We start from the raw sequence: 26,151 nt of genomic DNA, 5'->3' as shown, positions 1-26,151 counted from the left end.
GCAGATGATTACAAGGTGGGCTAGTTGAATCTGGAAATGTGTGCTGTGACTGAGTTTTGCTCTGCCGGTGATGTTTGATTCAGTGGATTGGGGTTCCATGTGAAATTTGAGATGTCAATTATTACATAACTAATTCATGGCATGAAACTTTGTCCTTTACTATATTAAATGGTATGTAGTTAATTAAGTGTAATGAAGTTGTTGGCACCTGTGTATTCGTATTGACGAGGATTAAAATGTTGAACTAAGAAGTAAGTAAATGCCAGAGTGTTATCAGTTTTGTAGGTTTTTATTAGCATGTTGTACTGTGCATCTTCCAAGTCTCAAAATTTTGTCATTTCTTTCTATTTCATCCATAGAATGGCAGCTTGTCATTAAAAGATCCATATTTATGTCGATTGTGTGCTGAACGCAATGATGTACAACACAGCATGTTTGAAGAAACTGAATTTGGACAGAAGATCCGTTCGAAGATTCAGTTATACTTGAAGATTCCGGTGAGTATTTCCATTTTCCCCCTTTTTTGGTACCCTACTGTTGTATATTCTATACAGGGTGAACCTGTAACTTTGTAACAGACTAATAGTTTCACTATGTGTTACTTCATGAAAACACATGGGATGTTATTTTAAATGCATGTAGTGCCCAAATTTGGTGTACCTTGATAGGGGGTGTGCCTCCGCTATGTTAAATGGTAAGGAGGGTAAGATTTTGATAAATGTTGTGTAATTTCAAACACTTTTGTATGAGTCATTTTTTGGTTTGATGTCCAGCAACTTAACTTTGTAACAGATTAGTATGCTTTTTATTTCTACTTTAGCACTAGAGACTAGATTTCTGGGCACTACAACTGCCCAAATATGCACAATGGGCACTGAAATAAAATAGGCATATAGTAATTATTACGAATAATAAACAAGCATAAAATTCAAAATATCTCATCAAAATTTAATACTTTTACAGAGCGTTTCAATAGTCGTGCAACCCAAACTTTGATTGCTTATAACACGAAAACCTTAAGAGATATTATCGAAGGGTCATAATTAGTCGTCTGATGACTGATGTCATATTAATCTGTCATTTGCGACCAATATGGGTCATTTACGGCATTTGATGGGTTTGGGACTGGCAATTACATGGGTTAAGTGAAAAAGTGTCATTTTAGGGGCATTATTAGTACATTGTGTTTATCTTTTCACATAGTAGTACAGATGCTTTTGGCTACATTTGAAATAAGTTTCACAACAAAATAATGCTTACTAGTCATAAAAGCAAAAATAAGCCCCAGTTCTAACAAAATGTACCACTTGAGTGCCATTTTTATGATGCAACTTAAATGTGAAAGTGACATTATATTTTTCATATTTTTTTAAAATACTTTTAATCTTAATAACATTATAAATTTTCCAAAGTGTAGTAATTAAAGAACAACCTTTTACATCCGGAATTTATTCCACACAAAATCTATATTAGTGGTAGGGTAGTTTTGTTTTTGTTTGTTTGAGTTGGTGTTTTAAGTCCACTTTATGCACAGTAAGGCTAATCAGGACTGGACCTACAGTTTAAACTGGGATCCGAACCAGTAAGTGCCTCCACCGGGTATCGAACCCGGGACCCCTTGAATACAAGGCAATGATGCTACCACTGTGCCATCGGGAAGGCATAGTGGTAGGGTAGTGCATGGGAATATGGGCGTAGAAGCTAGTATGTCTATGGTAGCCCTTAATGCTCTCGGCCACTGAGCTGGAGAAAGGAGTGACTTCTGTGTAAAGGTTAAAATAATTAAAAAGTTACAGCTAAGGAATGGAGCATTTGGAAGCCCTTTGAAGTTATGACCTGTTATGTTCTCTTCAGTTTCCAACATGAAGTATATCCATTTTTGCTCTAAGCTGTTCTGCAATTATGAAGTCCTTTTAATTTCCGAAAGAAATATTTTAATGTTTGGAAACACCCTCTCAAGTTTGGAAGAAGCTATAGGAGCAAATTTCAATTTAGCATTTTCTTCAAAGCTGCATTTGAAAATTAACCATCCTCTACCCCCTCTATATATGGACAAGGATATTAAAACAGGCATTAATAATTACAGGGTGGCGACAGACCTGGAAAACTGGGAAAAGTCAGGGAATTTGAAGTGTCAAAAAAAGTCAGGGAAATGTCAGGGAATTTCGTCTTCATTGATTTTTTTGATTTTTTTTATTTATTTAAATATATCGTTATGAAATTCTGCAGGGGAACAGGAAATCTCGTTCGTAAGTTTCGGCCTCAACTTTTAGGCCCCTTTTATGCGCAACACAACCAACCAGAATGCCAGAAACCAGTGATGGCAGGAGGAGGAGAGAGAGAAATTTCTCTCGCCTTAGCTTCTCGGCGGGAATTTTAAATTTGAACACTCTTTGGAGGAAAATTGTTATAACTCGGGCACTATGGGAGCAATCTACTTCGAATAACTTTTGTTTTTCAGCTAAAACATCATAGCATGCAAACGTGTACAATTCAGAATGCCTAACCGAGGAAGGGGGTTTGGGGGGCGCGACCCTTGAATTTCAATGGAAATAAACATAATAATCAGGAGTTTGCCCCCATCTTCTCCCACTATTTTGGAGAGAAGCCGCAAACTTTAGTATTCTTTTCAAAGAAAGGATATTTTTCAAGAGAATGAAACATGTTTCATATTCTTGGGTGCCATACAAGTTGAATAATAATCCAAAATGTGATTTTTTTTTTACGAAAAATAGGTAATTTGCATTTTTGGAGGAAAATTGTTATAACTCGGGCACTATGGGAGCAATCTACTTTGGATAAGTTTAGTTTTGCAGCTAAAACATCAGAGCATGCAACCGTGTACAATTCAGAACACCGAATAATGAAAAAAAAAAATCTGGAGTTTACCCCCTCTTCTCCCGCTATTTTGGAGAGAAGGCACAAACCTTAGTATTCTCTTCAAAGAATGGACGTTTCCAAAGAGATTGAAACATGTTTCATGTTCCTGGGTGCCATACAAGTTGAATAGTGAGCCAAAATGTGAAACTCTGTTCGGAAATGTGGCATGGATATGTTGCAGAGTGGGGGGAGGTTGGTCATCAATATGAATTTCCCAGGCTTGATCCAGACCTGTGTCAGAGTTTCCACCCAAACATAAGAGTATGATGGTCCAAAAAGCACATTCATTTCGTAATCAGCACTATGATACCATAATCGGGAGAGTACGATTTTACTCTGATGATACCATATGGTATCATCGGGAGACAGTGGCGTGCCCAGGGGGGGTTGGTGGGGGTTAAACCCCCCCCCCCATTGGTTTCGTCATTTAAAAAAATTCAAAACAGAAATACATTTTATTTCATAAATCGCCAATATTGTAAAATGTTTACATTTGGCAATGAGAAATGTATTTGCTTCTTCAATTACTTTTGATAATATTGGAGTTGAATTACAGCAATGCACAAGCATTCATTCATTCCTTAGTCACTGAAAAGGAAGAATTTCCTTCTCAGTATGGTCAAGAAAAGAGCCATAACCCTTGGAATGCGATCTGAAGGAATCCCTCCTCCCCTTTCTTTCACCCACGATGACCCTCTTAGGAGAATGACCCTCCCTTTCCTGTTACGACAGTGCTGCTAACTTCCCTTTTCTTTCTTTCCCCTTCTTATACCATTTATGCCAGCAGAGCAAAGTTCTGTGAGATTTGAATCACTACAATTAGTAGGCAAAGTAAGTCGAAATCTTATTTCGCACCTGGATGCATATTTATTTCAAAATATCAATAATTATAATAATAATAATAATAATAATTGTTGCAGGCAGTAGCGAAGCATGGTTTTACGAAGGAGGCAAGCGACTTTTTGTACAATAGCATGCCGGGAGGAAGGGAGGGGTGAAGGATGCGTTATATAGCCCAACTGGCCCAGTCAGTTCATAAACAAAATAAAAGCAATTAATATGCCAAAATATTATACGTTTTACTCTTGTGCTCTTTACAAATTAGATATTTTTTTCTCAACCAATTTCCAGCCTTCAGTTTATTGAATTTTCTTGTAACATGTGTGATAGATCTCACTTGAATTTGTGCGTAAATAATTTAGCAGTTGCCAACACTACTGACACTGACACTACTGGTTGCTGTCAACACAGGTGACGTAATTTGAGCTGGACCAAGCTGGATGCATGGTTCAGACATTCGACCGCCCGGTATCTTTGTCCCAAGTCCTGGTGTTCACTGGGGTTGTAGCGAGTTGCAGTCTGCAAGGTAGCAAGTCGAAGTGGTCGTGTTGTGTGTTACGTTTCTGCGTGTGTAATAGATTTTTGACGTGGAACTAAAGATGGATAGAGAAAAGAGGAGAAATACGTTTTAGATTATTTCCAAAAGAAACAAAAAATGGAAGTTGAAGCTTCACCTTCCACAAATAGAACGTCAGAAATGGTCGATTTAAGTTCAGAGGAATTCCATCCGAATTGCGAGAGTGAAACGTGCGAACTTTCAGACTCTTGATATTCAACAAGAAGGCATAACAGAAGATATTGCAAACCTTGTTGCAAAATTATGTCAAGGAACTGTCGAGGTAAGTGACGTTCATTATTTGATAGCAGATATATCCATAGGCGGATTTAGAATTGTTTTTCTGGGAGGCCACAGCATGGGCTGTAAGCATACAATCGTGTGTGTGCAGGGGAGGGGGGGTGCCCGCGTGTGTATGTCTGGAAGACGTGTGTAGGATGTCACCCTATATCACCAATAAACTTTCGTAGGGCAAGAGAACATGAAGATGAACAAGTTCCCTCAATGATTTCAGGGGCCTCACCGATGGTGGTGTAATCAAAGAGGTCCTGGGTTTGATCCCCTGTGAAGGTGCATTGCACAGTGGTACGTATCCCGATTTAAACTTTAAGTCCAGTCCCGATTAACATATCTGAATATAAAATGGACTTTACAATCATTTACTTTTTGTTTTGTTCACGAACCCTCGAAAAACGATATTACCTATCTTATAGATCCACCAAGGCATTTGAAACCCTGGCGTCAGAGCAGTGGCACGTATTTTCCGAGGTCCCAGAAAGCTTGGTGCTACTATACAGTGTATATGTATGCAACCACATTATAAAATCACGGTTGCCATGGACAGTTTTATTATTTTGTAGGAAAGGGATAAAATTTGTATTACGACACGGGATAGACTAGATAGGCATCCTATTAACTGTAAATATTCCTTACAAATCTTCTGAATATTTCTCTTGTACAAACGCAACAAATACAATAAGTAATATATGTGTGCAGTAATAAATGCATTTTCTGAAAGCATCTTTTCTGGCATCAGTGGTCGAAGTAGGGGATGCTGCCTCCAGTTAAGAAAGTTTCACAAATCATACCCCCAATTAGAATAATTTTCATATTGAGCATCCTCCACCTACTGTATTGTCTCCATGTTGATCCATACAAGGATGTACCCCCTCGTATCTCCAAAATCGATCAAATATCCCCTCCCTTTTCGGCTACGAATTTCTATTTCGAGTACTGTGTGGCAAGATTTTGTCGGGCTCAGTGACAGATCCTGTGGTGCAGTACTGGGCTTCGGAGGGGAAGGGGGGAGTGGCCCCTTCAACAGTTGGTTTCGCAGTTCCATAACGTTAACATTATACAAAATTCCTCTCCATAGACCTAATATGAAAATGAATATGACACATTAATGACACTGTAGTAGAAAATGTTAATTACTGAAGGGGTTCGTATTTGTTTGTCGACTGTCAAACAAATGTTTTCACCAATAATATAATAATACAATGCCAAAAATGTACACAATATTTAGCAAAATCATCTCCACAACAAGTACAATGTTCATTGAATTGATGTTTTAAATCCACAGTAAGGCCAATCTGGATTGGGCCTAAAGTTTAAAATGAGATCCGAACCACTATTAGCCTCCACCGGGTATTGAACCCGGAACACCTTGATTACAAGGCGACGACGCTCACACTGAAATGAAACTGTGGTATCGTCATCTTGCAGCAATGCAATGACGTCCAGTAAATGCTCTTGAAGCAATTGATATGTGCAGTGAAGTAATATTTCCCTGGGTAAACACACGTTTGCGCATATTATGTACAATCCCGGTAACAACAACATCAAATGAGAAATCATTCTCAACTTTGAGGCGGTTGAAGACCTATCTTCGAAATACCATTTGCGAAGAAAGATTAAATGGGTTAGCTGCTCTGAACATTCACCGGGATATAAAAGTTACTTGTGACGACATATTGCCAGAACTCGCACAGAAACCTTGATGCCTATATTTCACAATTTAAATTGTTGAACTGTGGTACCTTATTTATTACTGTCTTTAAGACATCAAGTAGTCTTAATCTCTTTAATGTTGTTACAATGTTGAGTGTACATATTTTTTGTTTAAAAATTATATTTGAGCAATTAAATATAAAATATTAATAATTTGGAAATATTCAAGCAGGTGCTTTTATATGATGCAATAAAAACATGAAGCATCCATAGCAAATACATTGATTGCGTTCATTGGGGTAAAATCCAAGTATATTAATTATCTAATTTATTACAAGAAATTTGACCTGTGAACTGGAAAATGTATTGGATTCATAACCCCCCCCCCCTTACGAAAATCCTGGGCACGCGCCTGTCGGGAGAGTAAAGGTTAAGCCTCTAAATATTACGTGGAAAATGCATTGAATTATCATTTTTTTCTTGTCCGTATGGGAGTAGTATGGGGACTTGTCAACAGATGGAGGGGATAAGAGCGGGTGGTGCCGTCCGATAGTTGTCGGACCTTGTAGTAAGGCATTTTGTTGGGCAAACTAAAGGAACATGGAAACAAATAGGTTCCATTGATATATACGATTTTTGTCGAATATCGCCACCCGACAAAGTACCTCACTACAACATGCGACAGAAATTGCATGGACTGCAACATCCAACAAAAATCGCATGCATAAACAAGAAGAACTTTAGACTCCAAATATGCTGCTCGAATTTTGTTACTCTTCTGGCTCACTTCACCTTATTTAATGTAGCAGTGCTTACAAAGGTTTTCTTTCATCATCCTGACGTATTACTGGTTTCGCACAAGTTAACATACGTTTACAATGACATTGCACTATTCTTAGATATAAAGAAGAATCCAACCAAATGGGATATATATTGAATACTATCACGAAAAAGTGAAACATAAATCTGCATTGGTGAACGTTATAAAAATTGGCAAGTGCATGCTCCCAACCTTAAATTTACTGCAACACTAGTATTGCAATGAAATTAACGTCACTCTCCGTTCTGTCTGTTTAAACTCATGAGAGATGGTCATTAATCTCTCACTGAGTAAGGTTAATGTCCAATATTATGAAATAAAATACTAATAATAAATACGTAAATATTTTAATATCATATTTACTCAAATCATTCGATCATGAAAGCAAATAACCTTCTTCAAGAATTGACTTTTCTCTGCCAGCCTAGCTAAATTTTCACTTTCCATCTACTGATTTATACGAGGGGTGGCCAGAAAGTAATTTCCAAGTAGTAGTGACATTGATTTTTCGCAAACGCCAAAACCGTGACAAATGGTAATTACTGTGAAGTTATGTTTAGGATGTCTGGTGCAGTAATGTCTGGACACATTTTTCGCCCGTTCGAATATCGAAATGATGCGAATTTGGCATAAAATGCGAATTGTTGGCGTTTTTAACGATTTTTTTAAAGAAATGTCCTAAAACAACGAAACATTCCATGAAATCCAACATTCTTGTCTTTTCTAGGCCATGTTTGTGTACATAGAACATGTAAGTTTTCCAACATTTTACTCAAGAGTAAACTATAGAGTTATACGTACATGGAATAATTCCGACAACCACATTAAATCATGTATTTCCCACGATTTTTTCGATCCCCTGTGGGGGATAACCGGGATGTTTTCCACCTATTCAAACTGCTCCGGCGCCCACCCATCATCATGTGAAGCTGGTACCTTGAGGAAACTTTGAGGGATAAAGGTAGCCAGGAGCATGGTGGTGATCACATCACCCCTACTTTCAGCCATTATCAAGAAAGTATGGGGCCCTAACTCCACACCCCTACTATACACCTTCATGGAAAAGTGCAGGGGAGCACTTTACTTTTACTTCTTCAAAAATCTGTTCCAACATATCAAACTGTCACGAAAATACGTAGACCATGCGACCTACAATTTAAAATAATAGTTTAAAAGCACAATGGAGTATTACGTTTTGTTATATTTGGCAGATAAATGTTCTAAAACAAAAACGCGAATTTTGGGAAACGTAACACTAACAAGTCAAAAAACGATAATGCCAATTTTTGGTGCCATAATATATCGGTATCTGTCATGTGAGATTGATTGATTCAAATTTTTTGGGTGCGTCGCCACTTATGGTCATTATGCACCCTTCAGTATGTACGGGAAAAAATCCATTATCTAAAATCCTTACCTTAAAATTAATAAAGTGGTATGGAAAATAACTTTCCAAAAATATCTTTCAAGATATCAAACTCTCACGACGAATAGTAAGCCATGTGACTTACAATTTGAAACAGTAGTTTAAAAACACCATGAAGGTATAATTTCAGACATTTTCAAGAAAATGCGCTAAAATGAAAATGTGAATTTTTGGAAAAATAACACCGTATAGTAAAAAATAAAAAAATAATAAAATAAACCGATTTTTTAAAAAGTAACAAAATATCAAGGTCCCTGCCGATTAGGCATAAATAAAACAAGAATATCAGTTGTAATTTATTGCATTAGTAACAGTGAGTCCCTAACCTAATTTTCGGCATAATCACCACCGTTGTTCTGGCATTTGTCGTAGCGTGGCACTAAATTTTGTATGCCCATGGTTTATGTGTCTGACAGCAAAGACTGGAACTATCTCTACCGCAGTGTAGCTGTTAAATCCTTGCCCTGCCAGAAACCTCTTCAGTTAAGCAAAGAGATGAAAGTATGTACATTCAAGCCCAGGGCTGTACAGGGAGTGTTTCAAGATCTCTCACCTGAAGTGATGCAAAGGGCCCGTCTATACTCAGCTGTATGGGGTTGTGCACATTCGATTGGCGTGAATTATCTGCACCATCGCCTGACCATACTATCACTCACGACGTCCGGTCTGCACACCTCGCACGATTGCTGGTGACTCTGTGCCAAATTCTGCAATATAGGCTACATCGCAGTTGGTGGGATACTGTATGAGAGCTGCAATCTTTAACCTAGAACTTTCCTAAAACGGCTGCATTGCAACTGTACCAGATTACAACTACATGCCACTTCTTCCTGCCTGCATGTGTGTGTGTGTTGCTCTCCGACCACTAGTGCTGCGTATAAGCACCATTGGAGCTTTTTTTCAGGATTCCCCTCGTATATGAACTTTCAGAAGCTTTTATTATTAGAGTGTTCCTGTTTTAATGTGTGGTTAGCTAAATCAGGTACCTATATAATGCAATTCTATAAATTCCTTGCGTTAAATTTCTAATACCTACATACCCTTTTCGTCAGCAATAATGGTATAACTGCATGTTGTCAGTTTCACAGTACTTCACTTGGATATACTGTACTGAAGCAGAAATCCCATTGATAATGTAAGGAAATATGACACTTTATTTTGTTCGATTCAATTGTTTCACTTATATGCAAGAGTTAAGTTGTTTGCTTTACAGAGAAGAGAGAAGTAGCTTTATGCATTGAAAAACGAGTCTGCAGTCCGCACTCATGGTTCTTGCAAGCAGAGGGTTCCAAACCTCAGTGGAAATATCAACATATAATACCGAGAATGTATAAGGAGACTGATTAATTACAAATTGTATTTCTTAATCATTCACTCTTCAGTCTTATCTCATTTAGTCGTAACTTTAAAAATAATCAAGTATTTTATTTTAAACTTACTGCGTATGACAAAATTCCGTAATCCTTCCCTAGCTTGTGAATTGTAATAATTTTCCAAATTCACTATTTTGCACTTTGAATTGAAATCGTAGAGAATAGAGAAATTAGGTCAATTTCATATTAGAAGATAATATTGGTACTTAACAAAACCATACGTGGATCTGTGTGAGTTTATTATTTCTATTTGCAAAAACATCGATTTAGTTTAGTTTGTAATTGTCAGGGGAAAATGTAAATTTTGTCCTGGAAAACCTGTTTGTAGCCACCCTGAATTAGAACAAACACTAGCAGTAAAAATGTAGTAATTTTAGGCACAATTGGATATACAAGGGATGATCGAAAAAAAAGAATACAAAGCCTACAAATTCCAGTAGGTATTTATTAGACAAATACAAATGGACTCGTGTGGAAGGACACTTCATACACTACTTCTCAACATAGTTCCTCCCCTTTTCTGACATTTATCCCCCACTACACAAGTTTCTTGATGCCTGTCTCATAGAACTGGGGGGGGGGGGGGGGTTGTTGAAGCCCAATCCTTACGTCCGGGCCTGGCAGGAGGACTCCAGTTTCACTCAGATGATGATGTCAAGCACGAAGTAAGTGTTTGGTTTAGCTCCAATAACAAGACTCGGGAGTTCTATGAGACAGGCATCGTGAACCTCACGTAGCGCTGGGATAAATGCCTGAACAGGGGAGGAGACTTTGATGAGAAGTAGTGTATGAAGTGACCTTTTCCATTTGTATTTGTCTAATAAATACCTACTGGCTTTCTATTATTTTTTTCTGATCATCCCTAGTACACGGATCTGTTCAAGGGAATAAAATAGATATTTGGGTAAAATCCAGTTTCTAGTTATCACATGACAACTCAGGGTGAGTTGACTGGTCATATTTTGAAAGTTCTTTGTTCTTCCTGAAATGTTCTTAGAAAAATTTAAATGGGAACTTGCTTTAGTAATGTGGGGTAACCTGCGTTACCCCCACACCCCCTATACGCCTTCATGGCGTGGTGCTATGCACAGGGGAACACTTTACCTTTACCTTTACCTTTACTTGCTTTAGTAACACCTTGTTGATTAGATCTCTTTATTTCAAGCAAATTATATGATGAAACGTTGTTGTATGGCCTACCATATCCAAATTGTCATCCAAAACTAATTTAAGATTTTCAAGCATCCTTAAATGCATAAACAAATATTATTGTGGAGACAAAAAAGAGAATGTATTAAACTCTAGTTTTTTGTTTTTTTTTAAAGTACCATCTATGCATTTACAGATGCTTGAATTATTTGGGTCATTCCACGTCAGATTGACCAGGGCCTGCAGGTCATGGTATTTTGATTTGGATGAAATTTGGCATGAAGGTTCAATCATGTCTGGAAGGCTTGTATTCCAAATATTAGGTTCCTCTGAGAAATAGTTCTAGAGTTATAGCATGTGGAAGAAGGTGGTGCGCAACAGAAAATGTGATCCAAATATGAGAAATGAGTTTATTCGACCATGAGCGTATTGTCTAGTGTGAACGGAAGAAAACAAGATAAAAGTTTTAACTCTAGGATTCATAGTTTCCAAGATAACAATTTTTTGGACTTTTGAATTTCCCGTTAAAAAGCATGGCTTTTATATTAGAAAATATTTTTCTACGAAAGTATCATCAGTAAGTGCACAATTCTTGCTACGAGAATGAAATACAGGAACTGCAATACGCAGGAAACTGTTTTGGCCTGACGAAATTGAATTTTGTAAAGAAAAAAGAAGATTATTAACTTTCGTCTTCTTCTATTTAGTTAGTGCAAATTGGATTTTTTCAACAATAGGCGTGGAGCTGAGACTGTACTGAAAGAAGCAAGCTATAATTTGTAACTCTAGCGTTCATAGTTACGGAGATATAAACCTTCATTTAAAACCTTGCGCAATTTTAAACTTCCCACTGAAAATGCACTGGTCGTTTAAGGGTCTACCTTTACTGTGCACTAACACCTTGCAATAACAAGTTGAAATTTTGACACACATTAATTACGTAGTGTATGCAACTTGGCTTGGATATCTCTTGTCCCTTTTGTGCTACACCATTTAAAAAATCCACCATTTTCCGGTGATTTTTCAATTTCTTGCATATTCAACCACATATAATATGGATTTGGTGATATATATGGAGACGACATAAAGTGTGCTAACATCAGGGTTACTAGAAAAATTAATGCCACCTTCCTGGATGGATTACAGTTGTAACAGCATGCACACAAAATATGCATTTTTTGACACGTAAGGCTTTTTAAGGCATATTTTGGGGTATTTTAATTGCTAACGTAAACAAGCTGTGGGTATTTTGATGTAATACAATTGTTCCTTGGTGACAGGTTTGTTTAGTGTGTAAATATCACTAGGCTGTGATCAATAGTTCCAAAGTTATTGAGTCCCGAAGTTAGTTATGAGGCTCAATTCTCATATTCGGATCACATTTTCTGTTGCGCACCACCTTCTTCCACAGACTATAACTCTAGAACTATTTCTCGGAGGAACCTAATATTTGGAATACAAGCCTTCCATATATGATTGAACCTTCATGCCAAATTTCATCCAAATCAAAAAACCATGGAATGACCCATTTATAATTCTTAGTCTTACAAAATCAGGAAAAGTAGTTTTGGGGTGCTCATTTGAAAATACTGAGCTACATAAAAAATGTTCTGTATAAATTTTGCTTGGAGAGTAAGTACCTAACCAAGAAGGTGTTAATTGACCCTATTTTTCTATTTTAACATTTTGAAGGTGGTTCTTAGTGAGGCACCACACCACATACATTCAAAATACCATATCGCAGTGACGTGCACTGAGGAGTGCTTTCCACTCATCCTTGTTGTCGGCCGACCTCCGTGGGGGAAGTGCAAGTGGTTCCGGATCGGTACCCGGTGGAGGCACATAGTGGTTCGCATCCCACTTAAACTGTAGGTCCAGTCCCAATTAGCTTTTATGTACATAAAGTGGACTTAAACACCAAATCAACCAACCGCGGGGGAGTGGTTATCACTGCACGCTATGACACCAGGAGTTCTGGGTTCGAACCCCGACCTCGGCATGGGTGTTATTTGTGTTTGTCCCTTCATCAATTTTATCGTATCATCTTGACGATTTCCAAAAGTTGTTGGGATTAACGTGTGCTTCTTTTCAGTAGTCCTTCCTCATTTTGCAATCCTTTCCTTTCTTTGACGTTCTATTTTTAGGAATACTGGGCCCTATAGGGGGAGAGGGGGTTTATGACCCACACCAACCTCTCTTGGGCACGCCACTGATTGCTACCCCAAGTGTCGACATCACCGCACATCACTGCCATATTGTTACTAGCCCTATGTCGCTGTGTGTTTTCATGAAGTGATGTTGATAGCTTGTGTAATTTATTATCCGTTGAAACTATGAGCTTGTTGTGAACTTACTCTTTCTGTGTACTTGCCATGGAACTTATTATTTTTATTTTTGACTGGTAATGGCATAGTTTTCAATATTCTCTGTAATTAATTTATTGAATCTTCAAATAAATTCTTCTCTGAATTTCTCATCAACATCAGGTTTGCATCTTTTGGAATTTGAAGGTTTCAGCTTCTAAACTCTGAAACTAGGCAACCAGTTATCAACATTTTTGAACACAAGACCGACTATATTAGAATGCTATTAATTTTTTTGTTCATGTTGTTAACTTAGTTTCAAAGTTTGGAAACTGTTTCATTGCACATGGAACACTAGCTAAGAATTTAGTATAGTTTACTTTTATACTTCCGTTTGTTCTTTCGCAGCTTTCAAACCGAAGTGACAAGCAACATTAGGCACAAACATATATCACTTGGAAGTGAACCTTCAGTAATAAATGCAACCTTTTGTGCAGAAGTGATACAACAAGCAGCGTGCCACTTATTGCTTGAATGCCGCTTGGCCTGGCATGTTTTCTCAGTAGTCTGCATTCTGTCAACTTGATCTGTTGGTCTCATGTGTGCAGTGTAGGCTTTTTAAACAGACTGCTGGAGGGACCCTTGTTGTGTCATTTATCACATGTTGCTTTTCACTTATCACTTCAATGTGAAAGTTGCCTTAAACTTTGTGATCATTGGTCATTCTTAACTTTTGTTTCTATTTTTCAGGTATCGGAATCTGATGCACTACCTAAAGGTATTTGTAAACATTGTGTGGCATCTTTGGACAGTCTACATTCCTTCTGTGAGACATTTAGGCATTCCCTTTCTTCTCTGCAAAAAAGAGGAATAAGTTCATTGTCTGAACCTCAGAAAGAATCGGTAAGTTGATTTTAATTGCAGTATTTGCTCATTTTTAAAATTAATCATTAGGGTTAAATTTAATGTGTCATCTTAATTTGCCTTACCCTGTGGCTCTACAGCCCCTGTAGGGCCTTGGCCTCCTCCACAATGGACTGCCAGACGGGTCTATCTTTTGCTTTCTTCCTCCATCCTTTCACTCCCAGCTTCCTTAGATCTTCCTCAGCCTCCTGCAGCCACCTCTTCTTTTGCCTTCCTGCCCTTCTTCTTCCCTCTGGTCTTTCATACATTAATTTTCTCACACACCTCCTTCCCTCCATCCTTTCCACATGACCCAACCAACGTAGTCGCATCCTCTTGATTTCATTCACAATATCTGGCTGCTGATATAGGTCCTGGAGTTTGTTTGTTCTTAAAACCAGAGTCTCCTTTCATTCACTGGTCCATATATTTTCCTTAGGATTTTCCGTTCCCATATGAGTAGGTTTTTCTCATTATGTGCTGTTAGAAACCATGCTTCTGCTCCATATGTAACTTTGGGTCTTATTACAGTCTTGTAGCGCCTTATTTTGAGATGTTTAGATATGCTCTTTGATCTGAATAACTTCAAGAGGGAAAAATACATCTGTTGCCTGCAGCTATTCTGTTGTTTCTCTCTGCACTCATAATATTTGTATCTGTTAAGATTGTCCCTAGATATTTGAACTTCTCAACTCTTTCAAATTTCCTGTTGTTTACTTGTATACCTTTAACTTCTTGATACTAGCTCTTCTCCTGTGTTCTTATCATGTTTTTTCCTTGTTGACTTTGAGACCTGCTCTTTCTGCTTCATTCTCTAGTTGTACCAAGCTTTCCTTGATTCCCATCTCAGTTCTGCTTGTTAGACATAAGTCATCTGCATAAGCAAGATATTGTTTCATTCTGTTGAATATATTTCCTCCTTTGTTTATTTCTATCCCTCGTATGGCTTTTTCCAAGACCACGTTGAATAGCTGAGTTGAGAGTACATCTCCCTGCCTCACTGCTCATGATATTTCAAATTCTTCAGTATATTTGCCTCCTACCTTCACCTTTGCGTTTACTATTGTCATTTTAATTAGCCTGACCAGCTTTTGTGATATACCAAATTCTTGTATTATGTTAAAAGGGGCTTTTCTACATATGCTGTCATATGCTTTCTGGCAGTCTATAAATATTTGGTGTAAGGTGATGTTATACTCATAGCACTTTTCGAGTATACACCTCATTGAGAAAATATGGTGTGATTGATCTATTTTTCCTGAAGCCCCACTTATAGTCTCCTAAATTTTTTTCACTGTAAGGTGTTATTCTCCTAGCTAATATTCTTGACAGAACTTTGTATGGGACACTTAGCAGTGAAATTCCTCTATAGTTTATGCAATCAGATTTATCATTTGATTTATGATAAGTCCATTGTCTTAACCTCAGAATGATTCAGTAAGTTGATTTTAATTGCAGTATTTGCTCATTTTTTAAATTAATCATCAGGGTTGAATTTAATATGTCATCACCTGTACGTAAATGTAAAAAAAATGCAGCCATTCTCATAATTGTGAAGGTGTTGTCACATTATGAGAAAAATTTCACCCCCTCCCTTCATCAGATCTAAATAGACCTTGCATGCATAGAATGTTTTTGTGACAATCTTCCCATTATTTTTCTTTTTAGAAAATATATTTCCATTTTTATGGATGTGGAACATTTGATAAATTTTTCATATCAGCAGTGGCAAGCCTTACAGTACACACAAAATCGAATGAAACGCCCCCCCCCCCCCTTACGGTTATGCAACCCGGAATTTTATATCATCTAGTTTCGCCTGGTAGAGTAGTTCCCGAGAGGAGCAGTGTTTCCAAACCTATAACCGTAGTGTTTCCAACCCTGTATTGGTTGGTTAGTTGTTGATTTGGTGTTTTTAAGTCCACAATGCACAGTATGACTAATCGGAACTGGACCTACAGTTTAAAGTGGGATCCGAACCACTTTGTGCCTCCACCGGGACCCCTTGATTACAAGGCGATGACGCCACCACTGAGCCATCCAAGCCTGTATTGCTTCGTAGAAGACTAAACCCTCACGTAAACTTCTTCATTCGTGAGTTACATTTGGTTTACAGACTCACATTACAGGACACTCTTTTCCTGAATTGCATGTTGTCTGGAGCATTTATTTTTCCTTCTGCGGAGAAAATTCTGTTATTATTTTACATCTTATTTTTCGCAGCTTCTCTACCATTTATTGGCTAATCGCAACAATGAGGATGAATGATGACTCGATGAAATTGATAAAAGGACAGTCATAAAGGAACCATGGGGGGCTAGATTCATATTATTATTATTACTAATATCTTTATTTTTTTTACTTTACTTTTGGCTAATCGCAACGATGAGGATTAGTGTATGATAAAATTCATGAAGGAACACTCATAAACAATCATACCCAGGCCGGGACTCGAACCTGGGAATTTCGGCAGCGAGATCAAAAGCCGACGGCTTACCATGCTCGGGCAAAGCGGCGGCCAATTATTATTAGTGCATACAATCATGAAACGGTTGAAAATTAAAATGTTAAAATAGTTGCCTACTTTCTTTTTTTAAGCTTGCAATATAAACCCATACTGCACGAAGCCAAATTGTGGGAATACGAAACAGAACCAACTTAACATATCTTGACCGTGGAAAGTGTTAATACAAAATCTAGAAAAGAGCCATGTAATAGTTGCCTGATTGCTTTTCCATTTGTTGTATGGGAAGAATTGTCTGAAATGTGTGTGTAGTGGCAGGCAAAAGAGAATACAAAGATCGAATAGAGAGGCAACACTGTCACTGTTCTGCACTGCACAGACAACGCGTCTCGTCGAGTGGGCGGGGCACTGTGGGTGCGAGCGAGCTGCTGTTGCTTCTGCAAAAAGAACACTCACAAACAACTGAATGACGCTCCGCATAAAATCTTTTCAATCGAGAAAGGATTTGTTGAGGAAGTGAATTGAAATATAAACGCCAGAATTTGGTCTAAGCCTATAATGGTTACTCGCAATAAGAGCTGATCAATTTTTACATTTGGTTTTTGGTTTGAGTTGGTGTTTTAAGTCCACTTTGTGCACAGTAAGGCTAATTGGGACTGGACCTACAGTTTAAAGTGGAATCCGAACCACTATGTGCCCCCTCCACCGGGTATCGAACCCGGGACCACAATTTTTACATGTGGAATTCTGTAATGAAAGAGGCAACATGCCGCACTCCACACCTTTAGCCTGGTAACACTAATAAATCATCTCATTATATGCTTTCGGTTATGCTGATAGTCATGTTTAATTTTACGCTTTACTTTCATGAAGATATTGTAGCAATATAATCATTCCGCTCCATTTTCGTATTCTCAATTGAACTCTCACTATTTTTTTCCAGAAGTTGAGCCCCACCTCCTTTCTCCCACCTTAAAAATTCTTGGGTAAGAGGCTACAAACTATACTAAAACTGAATTACAGACAATACTTTACGACTCAAAGTGACGTGACCTAGAACGTAGTGAAAAATCACTGGTGCAAATTTCAACGTAATGATGATAAAATGAAGGTAGGAAAATGGATGTGCTACAAAGTTTTACATACATACACACACATAGTTAGTTCCGTGTAGAAGATATTTCTTCACATTTTTCTCACCTTGGCTTCCTTGAATTCACGAAACTGTAAAGCCATGAACGCGTTAACCCCCTATAATCACGGAGTCCCAGGTTCGATTCCTGGTGGAGACACAACTGCCTAGTGGTTCGGATCCAACTTTCAACTGTAGGTCCCACTTCGGGTAGCCTTTCTGAGCATGAAATGGAATTAAATCAAAATTGGAACACGATAACCCATCACAACACACGCGCAGAGGGCGTTGAACTTAATGACTGACAACTATTATATACATCGAACTTTCAGCGAAGCTGGAATAAGGTCTATTTGCCATGCCAAATAGTGTGAATTTTCAGTCTCGTGGTGCCTTCTATACGAAGTGAACGCAAGTTATCTAAAAAAAAAAAAAAAATCAAATATGAGGGTGAGTCGAGCTATGTTTCATTCAATAAGATTCTTCACTTCAAACTTATTTTGCTCTATAGCTCTCGATTTCGAATGGGCATCTAAGACTGGTTGCTTAGCGGACCGGATTTGGAAAAAATCACGGACTGTCATAGTTCCAATCACACTACAGACATAGCAAACATTGTTCGTCTGAAGATGAGAGAAGAGGTGATATCTTGATATGTCTCGAAATATATAGATAGAATATATAGTCAATCAAAAAGAAAAACAATGGATAATGTCCAATTAAGTCGAAACGCTGTTTGAACCGGTTTTCATTCACAGAGCAGAAGGGTTATTTTGACAAAATCCTGTTTCCCTGCTGGCTGCTTCGGGGAGAAGGGCTTTGTAAAGTTGCCGCTTCTTGCCCAAGAGGTAGACCTAATTCGTTGTTTGGCCACGAGTTCCTTCGTAGGTAAACGCGGCAACAGATGATCACTGCCATAAAGGTGGTTCCCGCGCCGGCTGAAAGAGCGACGGGAAATTAAAGAACCATTGTCACTAACTTCAGACAGACATCTAATCATTTCCTTAGGTTTCGAAGCTGATCCGAAGGGACAACAAATACCAAAAAAACGACATGAATTAAATGATCGATTGGTCCGTCATTCTGTTGATGGATGGCAATTTATATTAAGAATAATCATCGTAAGCTTATCATTAAAGAATCAACAATCAAAGCTAATACGCATCTATTGATCAGAAATTACTAGAGTGTTAAAGTTGTTTTTGTACCTTTTGTTATGTTAAGTCGCTCTTCTGCCACTTTCGGCTAATGAGGATGAGTGACGATTAGATTAAATTGACACCATGATACCAATAGTGAAGCCGTGGCTCGAACGCGGAAATTTCGTGGTATCGGAAGTGGACCACTTAACGCGCTTGGCCACCAAAGAGAACCGGCTCTGCGGCCAAGCGAGGTTAGTGATGGACTAACGATCCACACACAGAATGTTCCGGGTTCGAGTCCCGCCCGGACCTTTGTCAATTTCTAAATCGTCAGAAATCCCTTCGCAATCTAAGACATAACACTTTATCAAAACTTCATTCCCCTCCCCTTGACCTCAAATTTAATACTCAATCTTCCCAACAAAATTCCCATGCCAATTTTAGACTTCCTGTTGATATTGCTCCCTCCAAAAAAGCAATCTAAGACGTAATAGTAATACACAAGAGTTGGGATTCCCTGCCCCCCAAAATAATTATCAATCCCGCAACCTGAAAATACCACTAACTTCATTAATCGCCCACCATAATTTCCCTATCAATCTAAGGCCTAATATATAAGAGTTGGATATCGCCCCCCACCAATATTACTTATTATCCGTAACAATTCCCCTGACAATCTACAAATTACTATTTGTATAACAGCAATGGCTAATTGATAACGTAATTCAATTTGTGCCCTGTTTACTCAGTCAAATTTCCATCACAGTCTGCGCCTCCCCCTGGGCACCACTGATCTAGAACTGTGACAACGTGATAGGTGTAATGTAACTAACAGTTAAGTGTTAGGAATGGGTGCATGTGTGCTGCGCATTTGAATTTCATGTGAATCAAATCTGTCAATAATGTGAATATTAATATTATAGAATATAATATAATGGTGCAAGTGTGTGAAAAAGTAACCATGAGCACCAAGGTATCAATAAGAAAGATTTGGAAACATAAGTTGCATATGGAGATGTGTGTAATTAGTTTTGTTCTGTGATGTAACAAAGAACATCGGTTAAACCGTGCGGGGTTTCAATACTGTGTCCACCCGCCGTTGGATTCAAGCACTGCATCTAGTCGACGAGGCAAGGATTCCACGAGCAGATGTTTGGTCATCTCCTTAAACTCTCCCAAACATCAAACACGTGAGCCAGTACAGCTTCCATTGTTCTCAGCTATCTAGGTTCCCACTATCTCACCATCAACGCCCAAATGTTTTCGATTGGGAGACTTCGCTGGCCAATCTACTCTTGAAATTCCTGGGTGCTGATTAAACCAGGTGGTGTTCGCTTTCGATGTATGAACGCTGCTGTTGTCTTGATCGAAACTCACGTGCGGAATCTCATCTTCAAGGTGTCTCTCTCTCACGCTTTAATCATGTGGTTTTCCAGAACTGCGACGTATTCCTGCGAATTCATTCTCGAGGACACTTCCACCAATCCATCTACTCCAGACGAACTGATCCATCCCCACACCGCCACGGATATTCTGCCACTCCTAGCATGGGTAGAAATGTTCTCGGGGCCGTAGCGAGTGTTGTCGCGCCTCCAAACATAAACCTGACCATTTTCGTCAGACGAAAATACTTTCTCGTCGCTCAAAATTACGTTCTGCCAAAATTCTTGAGGAGCTGGTAAATATTGTAAAGCAAAACTGATCCGTGTTTCTTGATGCAAATGCATCATTGCTTCTTTCTTTGCCGCTCGACGGTGCCGAACTGTTGCAGCATGTCACTCCAGTTTCAACTCTTGGCGAATCTTCCTTGCAGCCATGAAGGGATTGCCCTCGCTCATCTCAATGATGCCTGCATCTTCTTCCCTGGTTGTCTTCCTCGGCCGGCCTTTGTTGGGTCTTCACTTCATTCCTTGGTCCCCTTCTTCCTCGTAACACCGAATCCAACGCCTGACGCATGAATCGCCCACACCAAGAGTCGTAGCAATCTGAAGTGCAGGAGATCCGCCGCACAAAAAAATGCGGACTATATTCTCTCTTGTAAATTCCGAAGTGTAAGGCATGATGAAATGATATCGTAAGGGAACATTCGGACCGAAGGAACATGCTGCACTTTGCACATGCCTCTTGAAAACAACTTATCATTGGTGCATGTAGAGTTTCATGCCCATTCCGGTGCAGAAAGTTTCATTTTATTGGTTCCGTTGCAAGTGACATGCTCAAGGCATAGATACGAGTAAAACTGCTGCAGTATCTCGAACGCAGCACCTACCGGGGCTCGAATTAAAGCCAAAGCGTGGTGGCAAAGGGCAACCGCGAAGTTACTGCATCTGATATTTACGTCAAGCAGGGCTTGCGTGGTGTGTGCAAAGAAACTCACGCTTGCTTTAGGAAATAAGGATACTAATGAATCAATGCAATATAAAAGAGTATACAGGGTGTTTCTAAAGGTCGTTTACAACGCTTGGGAGGTGATTCCTCACACGAAAACAAGCAAAAAGTCTAAGTTCCATTTTTACGACTGAGGCTTCGTTTCCGAGATAGGAGCCTCGCAAAAGGTGACAAAGTGAACGTCACACCTAACTGGGACGAATACTATCACAGATAGAGAGGCGGTTCCAAGGGAATCATAAAGGAATCGTATGTGCTCAGTCCGGAAGTCACTATGAAAAGTTCACTGCACGCATGCGCAATGGAGTCCTCAAAGGAATTGGGGATTTCCAGCAACAACAATGCATGGAAAAGGTATGTAACGCAGCAAGAAGGACCGTGACAATGAGAAATGCGTTCAAGACAACACATCCCGACCTCAAACATCAAAACATGACCACCGAACACAAAAACCGAAAAGTTGAGCACGGTTGCATACCCCAGTTACACGCGAGGAATGAACGAATCATGTCATGTGGCATACGAGAGACAGGAGGAGGGAAAGAAAAACACAATATCAGATGATTGCGACAACGTGTATTTTTACACGCGACAACTGCGTAATATCCTCCCCCCCCCCACACACACAACAAACAACAAATGCTACAATATCTTACGCACAGACAGTCCGTGTCACTGTACACCAACTGAAGATGTCACTTTCACCACACAAAGGGGGTGGGGAGCAATACCAAAAGTGTTCTCACTGGTATTTGCCGAGGGCAATAATCACAGACGGTTTTCAAAATGTCTGCCGTTTACTTCTACGCAGAGATGACAGCGACGAATCAAGGATTGTCGAGTACGAGCAAACAAGCCAGGTGTATCTGCTACCGGCGGCGACGTTGATGCGAGCAACGAGGTCCTCAGCTGATGTGACAGGTGTGTCGTATACGAGGGTTTTCATTTCTCCCCAGAAGAAAAAATCGAGAGGGTTGAGATCTGGCGACCTCGGTGGCCAAGGCACAGGCTCATCCCTACCAATGAACCTATTGCGAAACACGTCATGCAGGAAATGTCGTACATTACGATCGAAATGAGCTGGTGCACCATCGTGTTGGTACCACATTTCTTGCTGCAGTGCCAAAGGTACGGTCTCCAACAGTTCAGGCAGAACCTCACTAAGAAATGCATGATACGTGCGACCATTCAGGCGAACAGGGAGAATGTATGGTCCAATTAAATGATCATGTACTATCGCGCACCACACATTCACTGAAAACCTGTGCTGGTGATGGGCCACAAAAAGTGCATGTGGGTTGTCAAAGTCCCATACATGACTGTTTCTACTATTGAAGACATCCATCCTGGTGAAAATGGCTTCATCTGTCCACAATACGTTTGCCCCGAAGTGAGGGTTTGTGTCCAGCTGATGCAACAACCATTGGCAAAACTCCATACGAGGGCGAAAGTAACGAGGTAACAGTTCTTGTACTTTCTGCAGTTTAAAAGGGTGCATTACTTCATCTGACAACACTCGCCAAACATTCACATGAGACATGTTTCGTGCTCGAGCGAGCACTCGCGTACTGGTGCCAGGATGTTCTGCGACCGCTGTTAACACATCTTCTGCAAACTGATGTGTGCGTACACTTCGGGGTCTTCCAACTTCTTGTCGCGGTGGTAACACTGACCCTGTTTCACGCAGTTGACTGTCCACTACCTGAAAGAAGGTGTGAGACGGTAAACGTCTATGTGGAAAGCGTTCTCCATAAAGACGCCTTGCCTCACGGCTATTACCACGTGCCTCCCCATACATGAGATGCATGTCTGCTAGCTGCTGGGTCGTATACGCAGCCATCTGTGTAATAGGGAGCTGGAACTGCAAAGTATTGTTTTTGTTTAACACTGGCACACTGCACAAATTGGCCGTATCACCGTACGAACACCACAGACCAATTGTTGCGATACTTGACTTGCCCACTCCACCACGTCAACTTCTTTCAATGCAACATACTAGTACTCTTCAATGCGTATGACAACCTAGAGCGACCTGCTGATCATATCCCAGCACCTGCAACACGATTGGGATGACTGCCGGAGAGAACCAACCCTTCGAGCTCCTCTCGCGGGAACAGCAGTCATGAAGGTCAAACGTAGACTACGAGAGCCAGACTTGCCTGTGCAGCGCTTCCAAAACTGGTCTCTTTTACGTCACAATGATCGCGTGCGAACACTTTTGGTATTGCTCCCCACCCCCTTTGTGTGGTGAAAGTGACATCTTCAGTTGGTGTACAGTGACACGGACTGTCTGTGCGTAAGATATTGTAGCATTTGTTGTTTGTTGTGTGTGTGGGGGGGGGGGGGATATTACGTAGTTGTCGCGTGTAAAAATACACGTTGTCGCAATCATCTGATATTGTGTTTTTCTTTCCCTCCTCCTGTCTCTCGTATGCCACATGACATGATTCGTTCATTCCTTGCGTGTAACTGGGGTATGCAACCGTGCTCAACTTTTCGGTTTTTGTGTTCGGTGGTCATGTTTTGATGTTTGAGGTCGGGATGTGTTGTCTTGAACGCATTTCTCATTGTCACGGTCCTTCTTGCTGCGTTACATACCTTTTCCATGCATTGTTGTTGCTGGAAATCCCCAATTCCTTTGAGGACTCCATTGCGCATGCGTGCAGTGAACTTTTCATAGTGACTTCCGGACTGAGCACATACGATTCCTTTATGATTCCCTTGGAACCGCCTCTCTATCTGTGATAGTATTCGTCCCAGTTAGGTGTGACGTTCACTTTGTCACCTTTTGCGAGGCTCCTATCTCGGAAACGAAGCCTCAGTCGTAAAAATGGAACTTAGACTTTTTGCTTGTTTTCGTGTGAGGAATCACCTCCCAAGCGTTGTAAACGACCTTTAGAAACACCCTGTATACAGTAAAATATACATTATTATTGACTCATGCATTCCCTGAAAAAAATGCAATGTTTTCTCTCTCATTTCTTCCCGCAATGAATATAAATGTATAATCTATTTAATTAAGCAGGTGCATGCAGATTTAAAAATATTGATAAGATGATTCAATTGAATTGAATTGAATTGTTGTTTTTTAAGTCCACCTTGTGCACAGAAAGGCTAATTGGGACTGGACCTACATTTTTTAGTGGGTTCCGAACCACTATGTTCCTCCACCGGGTATCGAACCCGGGACCCCTTGATTAAAAGGTAACGACTCTACGACTGCGCCATCGGGGAGGCCCTTGTCCTCTTACGGAGATAATTCGTTCAGAGCAATAGAAATACCCTATCAAAACAATTGTGGAATATTATTTTCAATGTGGATATTCTTCGGAAAATATGTTTCTAACAACAGTTTACCTAAATAGAAGAGAGAGAGAGGGAAAGCACACAATTTTCTGTTCAGTGCAAACCGTTGGGATTGCTTTTTCCTACCGCACCAAAAACACAATACGTATAACCCAAATACAACCCAAACCTTCAATGGCGAAATTGTGAGTCAATCACTCAACTGGAATAAAAAGTAAGTATTTAAATCTAGGAGGCCAGAAGATAGTTATTGCGCTACCATGTGCCAAAAAAAATCCACTTTGCCCGCGAGAATTGTCATTCCTGAGTGACATGTAGTTTACGTTAATTGTGAGAGTTGCTTCAATTCCATTGCCTGCCAAGAATAATGATAGCGCTGAAAGTATAAAATACGGAAATGTGCATGTTTGGCGAGCTATGAGAAAAGTAGATCCTTGTGTTTTCTTTTCGAAATTTACTCATTTTATGTCAAGTTTTACATATAGCCAATGGCGACAGAGGATGAATGATGCTTTAGGGAAATTGATGAAGATTGAAGAAACAACGAAAAGGCTAGGACCCAAGAACCCTGGCTACGCAGCATGTTATGATATTTAAGTATATCACGGATTGCTGCTAAATCCTTTCCTAGATATTTGTAATGAATGAACCCCCGCCCCCGCTACGAGAAAAAGAAAGATTACAAGATGTGAAACATTCACAATGTAATTGCATTGCCTTACATCGCTCTTGGCTGTATTCCAAATGTAGTAAGAGTAGTAGTTTTTTTTGTTTGTTTTTTTGCCAAGGTATAAGTGTATTTGAGCGCAAGGGCTACCTATTTCATCATTTATAAAGAGTTAACTTCATCGTTCCACTAGCACCAGGCACAAATGCATCAATTTCTATTTCGGTTATTTTACATCACTCTTCTGCCTCTTGAATTAATTGCGATAATACGGATGGAATATCAATTTATAAAATTGTGACGGGACAAACTCAGTGATACATTCATGCCTGACCAGAGTTCGAATCTGGAACATATGACCTCGCTTCGCTAGAAAGGCTGGCAGAAATGTATCGGAAAAGTGTAGGAGCACCAAGAACCGGTTTCACCCAGCACAGACGATGAAATCATTTACAGCGACTCGCTGTGGCAGTGTTGCTCTTCACCCCCTCCCCCTCGCTCGCAGATAGCCTAGCCTTCTCAGCACCCCACCTGTTGATGGAAGAGTGGAACCACAAGCAAAACAACCTGCGCAGACCCACGACTCCTGTTCACCGTACTCCCGCGAGGAGGGGCGGGGGAGAGTGGACCATGCTTCCTTATGGTCCGAGCTGAAGGAAAGAAGGGAAATCTGCGCGGGGACTTTTCGTCCCAAGGATTTTTTCCCTTGTGGTCGATCTATACTTTTCGTTTCAGGCATATTCCGTCTGGAAGGTTTCTGGCACCCCTCAGCCCCCCCCCCCCCTTCCCATCATGGTTAATAAATGAGACCCTTGCACTTTCAAAACCCTTATCCCAAGAAAAAGCTGGCAT

The 26,151-nt window shown here is 39.8% G+C and overlaps 1 protein-coding gene across 4 annotated transcripts in view; it reads left to right on the top strand.

Annotated features, from left to right (window-relative positions):
* LOC145988863 (uncharacterized) overlaps nt 1-26,151 on the top strand; it is a 173,860-nt gene that overhangs the window by 24,688 nt on the left and 123,021 nt on the right. For all 4 annotated transcript variants that reach the window (XM_083124117.1, XM_083124116.1, XM_083124118.1 and 1 more), the window contains exons 4-5: nt 360-497; nt 14,048-14,200. In XM_083124117.1, the coding sequence (XP_082980243.1) occupies nt 360-497; nt 14,048-14,200 (291 nt within the window). The remainder of the gene's footprint in view (nt 1-359; nt 498-14,047; nt 14,201-26,151) is intronic.

The sequence above is a fragment of the Lepisma saccharinum genome, chromosome 6, assembly GCF_977018435.1.
Source record: "Lepisma saccharinum chromosome 6, izLepSacc3.1, whole genome shotgun sequence".
Taxonomy (NCBI): domain Eukaryota; kingdom Metazoa; phylum Arthropoda; class Insecta; order Zygentoma; family Lepismatidae; genus Lepisma; species Lepisma saccharinum.
Note: the sequence above shows the minus strand (reverse complement) of the source record. Positions and strands in the feature narration are given on the sequence as shown.